Below are 7086 nucleotides of genomic sequence, written 5' to 3' on the forward strand. Positions count from 1 at the left end.
CGCCTTTTGACATCCAACAGCTGGGACCAAGTTATATCCGAGTCATTCAATTTTTGCCCCATAATCATAATCGACTTGAGTGGCCTGAATTCGTAATTCAAGTCTTGTCCATTACCAGTTTCAACGAATTGAGGAAATTGTCGCATCAAATCATTAAGGTTTGGTAGCTTGACGAAATTTTTAGGGTTTATCAAGGCTGCATGTTTCATCAGTTCAGTATAAAAGTCACGACAAAACGATTTGAATATCGACTTCCTAGCTGCATCCAATCCCTTTTCAGCTTCTTCTGCATCGATACCAACGCAAACATCTTCAGGCTTCTTCAGAAAGTCTTCGAAATCTTTCTCGTCAAAATCAGCATCAACGAATCGTTGCACGTAGCTCTCCAAACATAAGTTATCCAGTATGATCAACAATAACAGTCTTCTCTCATTATAAAGTACGCAAAATTGCGGTACAACAAAGTTTAGGTACAGTATAATCGGTTTAGTCATAGGATCGTTTAAATGAGTCAATATACGATTGGCGGATTGATTATGGTCATACATAACTTGGAACGAAAAAAAAAGGAACGGAAGCCATCTCGTTGCGTTGCGTTCAAAAATCTGTAAATTCTGTATTTTTGCTGAAAATCTGTAATTCTGTATATACCGATTCTGCACCCAAAGTTAATTTTTAGCATATGTTATGGCATCCCGATTTATTACATTAAATGAGCTGAAAAATAATAGAAAATGTTCTACTCCCCAATACATGTATATTCATTTTATGATGAGGTGTAATATTATCACGCTTCCATTGAACAGTACTGGGAGCTATATGGATAGCGTGGTCGCGTGAAATACCTTTGCATTCCAGCCGGCCTTGGTTCGATCCCCATTGACGTCATATGGACTTTTTTTTTGGCACAATCCCAAATGAAATGAGAAAAGAAAACAGGAAGAGATGTTTGCTCGCATATATACAAATCATTTTTAAGCTTTAAATAATAGTAGATGCTGGTTACAAGCAGTATGAGTGATTTGGAGAGCCTCAATGAGCAGTATCCTTTGCGTAGAACGAGATACACACTATGACATGGCGCAGCTTGGTCCACCCCAAATGAGTTATTTGAACTGATTGAGAACTAAAGATGACCTCCAAATTAGAAACTTATAGTAATTCATGTGAAATTGACGTTAATTTTGTAAAGGGGAGTTTATCCATCTGGTTATGAAACACTGGAATTTTAGTTTTTTGAATGTTTCGTTCCTGGACACAACAAGAAAGTTCAAACGGTCAGTCTTTTATTGAAAACAGTTATATTATCCTACACTATCATTTCAACTGACTTCCCCCATATCATAGGAGACTCAGAAAAAATTAGTGGTTCATTAGTTGTGAAACGCAGTGTTTGGGGAGAATTGTCTCAAAAAGGTCTGGTTTAGATAGTCAATCTTCTAGTCTAGTTTTCTTTGAGAAAATATAACACCTGTAAAAAATATTTTGATTTCCTAATTATTGATTGTATTTGTTTTTTATCGGTTATATTACCAATAGCATTATATATTTTTATATGTTTTCTTGAATGTTGATATTATTTTACATAACATATACAAAAACCAGAGACTCTTCCTCTGTAGACGTAAATCGTTCATCAATTGAAGGGCTGCTCAGTGCTGCATTGTCGTGTAACAAAATCACTTTGTGTTGGTTTTCTGTTACTTTGATAGTTTTTCACCCAAATCTCGATTCAAATCGGTTATTCGTTGCATTCAGCATTAACGTTTCCGGCAGATTTGAGTAGATCATAGTAGAAACCCTTCTGATCCCTGATCTCTGAACACAGAGCATGTTGATGGTCCCCTTGGACATACTTGTTGATGTTTGAGATTCTCGGAATAAATTTCATTTTTCATTGCCAGTTACAATCCAATGGAGATTGTTTTCCTTTTGTACCTGGCGAGAAGCTTTTCGCATGGATTTTTCAGTTTTCCTGCTGACTTCTGTTTAGATCATGTGATATCCACTTTCCGATCTTCTGGATCGTTCCAATGACCTTCAAACCTAAGGTAGACTTTTTGGGTCACATACAATTGACTGACCCGCGAGTTGTTGTTGCGTTTGATTCACTGTCCTCGGATTTTTTCGGAGGTTTTCCTCGCTCTTCATTTCTTACATCAAAATCACTAATTGTGATTTTTTTGATTCATTCAATGAAATGTGATTTTCCAAGAGCATATTCATCGTGAGCTTCGACAAGCATCGAATGCAGCAGGTTTCTTTCAATAATAGCAGGAAATCCTTTGCTAGATGTCGAAACAAGGCAAGATAATGCATTATCGTTAGGATCACACATTGACAGCTGGAGCCATTTGTTGGTAATTCCGGTTTCATATATACATACCTGGTACAACGTAGCTCATCACGGTGCTAATTCGCAAATATTTCACATATTTCAATACGAATTTCTTGGGTGACTGATGTTTAAGCATACTGTATACTTGGATTTTGTTGATCAGATAAATAAAATAGCGAACGGAAGAATTTTGGGCGTATCTGAGCAACAAATGGTCTGCGTAAACTAAAGAGAATTGATTTGGGCAATCGTGTAATAGCGAAGGGATTCGAAATATATAATTCGAATTTGAATGATAGAAACTGCGACTTTAAGAAAAAGTCATACTTGGAAATATCAAGTATAAGCAATAGTGACCGCATGCACATTTAGGGATAGGACGATTTCATCTAGGAAGAATTCTTCATTGCAGATTCTATGAATGAATTCTTTATTGGAATTATTCGGACCCTTTAAGCTGCTGTGAGAATATCTCGGACATCCATTCCACAGCTTTGCACTTGAGAGGTGATTCTGAAATTCGCGGCTGAAAATGATGTGGTATTTGACGGCTCGTCTGACCTTGACCCATTATGCAAATTAATGGAGGAGATGGACCTGCTGGAGATAAACATTTTATCGATGACCGCCAGCCCTTCCAACATCTCCTAGATAAAAATGGTAGAAATTTTTTGGAGAATATAGGGTAAATGATCTTGGTTTGTCCAGTCGAAAATATGATCATGGTTTGCCCACTTTTTTGAATGCTCTAATTCAGCGCTCCTGTGTCAAATAAGGCCTTCGAATGTTTCGAAACATATAAATGAAATTGCCTTTTACATGATTTATAGTAGTTTGATAGTATATTTTTACGAAATCACATGTTTTAAAGGATTATAAAATACACCTTCTATTTGTGTCAATGCGCCCCTCATTCGAGCTAACTTTTAATCGATCACCAGATGATTATTTGGCACGTATTCAGACTGTTTTCTGGATTACAACACTTACAAATATTGTAAACATCATGCTTGCTCACCATTTGTATCGGATTTACATAGCTAAACCATTAAATTAACGCATTTTGATGAACTCAATTCAGATCATGAGTTGTCCAATTCAATAATGTTGTTTTGTCCACATGATTTCTATGGCAACCGCTTGGCGCGCTGCAGTTTGTTTATGTTTGTTTATGGTGTGCTTCGCGCATAGCAGAAGTATGGTTTTTCTGTGTTGATTGTGTTGAGGTGAACACTTCTAAAATGCCCAAGAAAAGGCAATATTCTGAAGAAAGCCTAAATTATGAATGAATCAATATGATGACAGTAAACTCAAGCAATGATAAATGCAACATCTAATTGTGAATTCGAATGTTTTCATTCAAAAATGGTGATTTCTAAAACCGGACAAACCATGATCATTTTTTTGGGCAAACCATGATCAGAGGTGGTCAAACCATGATCATAATTCTTCTTTAAGGAAAATCGTTAACAAACATAAAAATTTGAATAATTTCAACACCTTATGGTAGTATTAGCAACTAGAGACTTGGGGCTTTTCAACAAACCTAAACTCGTATCGATTATGTGTGATTTTCATGAAGAAAAATCGATTTGCATTTACTAGTTGCGTAAAAACACCCCAAATTGGACAAACCAAGATCATTTACCCTACTCTCATAATTTCGAGTCCAAAGTGGAGAGGCAGTTGATCGGTATTTCCTCCAACATTATAAACATAGGAAAACTTGGTCCATTAAATTATCTCCTGTAGTTTTTGACGTAGAACTACGTCTTTCATTAAGGGTGCCAAATCAGAAAACAGGTCACGTTTTTATGAAATAAAGTTAACGTTAATAACTATTTTTGCCGTGAACGGATTTTGGCGATTTACATACTAAACGAATCGGTAATTCCCTAAGATTTGTTTAATATGCTATACATTAGAATCCCCTGGTTTGTAAATGGTTAAAATTCATGAAAACTCTAGACGTTTCTATTTTCCCATACATTTATTCTGTCTATTTGTGTGCTTACCCGAACACACGGCTTACAGAGACAAGGCTAGTTCTTTAGCGAGTAAACATTTTTTTTGATGACGTCATCCGAGTTGTCAGTGTAAACAGTCGCCAGTTGTATTTTGTTTTCCGACTTACGCGTAAATGTTCCTGAAATGAAAAATCGAAAATGGTTCAATGCGCTGTGAGCGGGTGTATAAATTATGAAAATGACATTATCGGACCAAAAAAGAGATTCTTTCGCTTTCCGAAAAACCGAGAATTATGTTCTTTGTGGATAAATGTTTCATCAAATTATTCATGGTGTTAAATAAAATCAACTATATTATCAACGCACAAACATACGAAGCACGAAAAATAAAAAATAAGAACACATTGTTTACTTCAACGACTCAGATGACGTCACTAAAAAATGACAGATCCGGAGTAGCTAGCCTTGTCTCTGTAAGCCGTGCCCGAACAGAGCTGTCAATGACGAGCAACTTATCGACGACCAACGAAGGGGAAATTTTAGAGGCGAATGAACTGAAAAGTTTAAACCCAACAAACTATCATCAGTTTGGGTGTTACGCTCGCGTTGACAACACGTGTTCTGTTTTCGCTCTAGCTTACTGTAAAAGTCAAAGTTTTTTTTTGTTTGTTTTTATTCGTTCTTCTGCACATTGGAAATCGATTCAACATCACACGCTTTAGCGTGCTTGGTGGATATCACCAAAAATAAGAATATGGGACGTCACCGTTAGAGCGCAGCAACCACCGGTGGCCCTTCGAAAAAGGCCCGAACGCAATCCGCTGTCCCAGCGGAGGAAGTAGCAAATCGGCTCCTCCAGAGCAATAATTTCTCGGTGTTACCGGAGGAGAGTGGAAGTGACGTTGTCCTCGCCAAGAAAGAGCGCGTTCCCCCGCTCTTCACATCTTGCACGGACATCGAAAACTAGAATCCGGACTCTCTCAACAAAACCTTCGCCCGCGATTCAAGCTGTGCAGTGTGGGCATCAAAATAGTATGCTCCAACCTAGACGAATACAAAAAAGTCGGGGCACACCTGACAACTGGAGGTGTGCAGTTTTACACCCATGACATGCCATCAACGAAGCCATTCAAGGTGGTTCTGCGTGGACTGGTGCCTTTCAGCACGGATGAGGTGAAACCCGAGTTATTGAATAATGGATTGACACCGCTTAATGTTTATCCAATGACTCGTCGCTCAATTGAAAACATAACCTTTAGGAATCAGTTGTTTCTAGTGCATTTTACCAAGGGCACCACAAATATCAGTGCACTCAAGAACATTAAGGATTTGTTCCGAATGATTGTGTCATGGGAACCGTATCGTCCCCAGCACCGAGACGTCACGCTGTGCACGAACTGTCAAAGGTTCGGGCACGGTACCGAAAACTGCCATATGCAGCCTCGCTGTGGTAAATGTGCTAGGGATCACTGCGTCCTGTGGCTTAGTTGATGACAGCGTTTTGAAATGTGTTAACTGTGGTGGTGATCATGGCACCTCAAATCGGGCCTGCCCCAAGCGGGCTGAGTTCATTTCCATCCGTCTGAAAGCGACAACTTCTAACCAGCCCGGACGCAAGCGCAACGTTCGCACTCCACCGATCAACTCAGAAGCTGAGTTTCCCGCTCTCCAACATCGCCGACAGGTCACTGATTTAGCACCACTTCCTCTTAACAATCAGCGCTCCAGTAACTTCACTCCTGCGAATTCTTCCAACCTAACGGATACTCTCCGTCGTTCAGCCCAGCCCCGCCTCGCAGCTGCTGCCGCCCAGCCGATGCAACGATACTCGCCTGCCCCAACATTATCATACGCAGATGTTGCATCTGGTATTTCCTCCGACATGTTCACATCGCAGGAATTACTAACGTTGGTATCAGAGGTTATTATCATAATGCGTACCTGCAAGACACAAACCGAACAGCTCCAAGCTGTATTATCTCTGATCAAGAAATATGTCCCGTGAAGTTATCCGCATTGCAAACTGGAACGCTTGCTCGCTGAGAAGTAAGCACGTCAAGCTACTCGATTTTCTGAACAATATAAACATTGACGTAGCCATCATCACCGAGACTCGCCTCAAAGCGGAAAACAATATCTATCTTTCGGAGTTCCGGCTCTTCTGCCGTGATCTCGCAAAGTGACGCAAGCGCCAAAATTGACATTTTACTTTTTATGTTATAAATCGATAAAGAATATCAAATCCTTTCAAACGACTGCGAAGTTTTATAGAAATGTGGAAAAATGACCCCGTAAAAGCTTGAAAACGGAATGGCGTAAGCGCCATTTCCACTGTGATGTGGCGCAAGCGCCACTTCCCTTATAATGTGACGTAATTTGGAATCTGATGCGATATGATTTTAATCCTTCTTGATGGCATAGAATGAACGAGAAGGGACAACAAATATCAAATAACAACATCAGGGATAAAGCATCTTGACGATGTTCACTTACCTCACTTGCTCAATGTCTTTTTCGGATGAATTGAAGCTGAGAGTTGATCGAAGGGTAATGTCTAAAATCTCCATCGAAACGCATCTTATAACAAAACTCAGAACATCCTCGCGTAAACTGTATTTGCTTTACATCGGATAATTTCGGACGGAATCATCTTATTCAACACGGATGTTTACAATTGCATTTTGGATTGGAATAGAAGATGCTGTCCATAGTTGTTACAATCGGGCTCTCAACTACGTTGGCCCGTTCGACACACGCTACAAAGACGGAAAATGTGTTGAA

General features: G+C 39.3%; 1 protein-coding gene across 1 annotated transcript; it reads left to right on the forward strand.

The window, feature by feature from the left end:
• Positions 1 to 5415: 5415 nt before the first annotated feature.
• On the forward strand, positions 5416 to 6310 carry LOC129774159 (uncharacterized). The gene is made up of 2 exons (XM_055777854.1): positions 5416 to 5722; positions 5793 to 6310. The coding sequence occupies exons 1-2, from the start codon at positions 5416 to 5418 to the stop codon at positions 6308 to 6310; spliced, it is 825 nt and encodes a 274-aa protein (XP_055633829.1).
• The last annotated feature ends 776 nt before the right edge of the window (positions 6311 to 7086 follow it).

The sequence above is a fragment of the Toxorhynchites rutilus genome, chromosome 3, assembly GCF_029784135.1.
Source record: "Toxorhynchites rutilus septentrionalis strain SRP chromosome 3, ASM2978413v1, whole genome shotgun sequence".
NCBI classification, from domain to species: Eukaryota; Metazoa; Arthropoda; class Insecta; order Diptera; family Culicidae; genus Toxorhynchites; species Toxorhynchites rutilus.

Bases quoted from the DNA above. Each gene is read 5' to 3' on its own strand.
- LOC129774159 (XM_055777854.1), top strand. From the start codon at position 5,416: ATGCCATCAACGAAGCCATTCAAGGTGGTTCTGCGTGGACTGGTGCCT. The intron at 5,723-5,792 runs GTACCGAAAACT...CCTGTGGCTTAG, and splicing joins CTGTCAAAGGTTCGGGCACG to TTGATGACAGCGTTTTGAAA.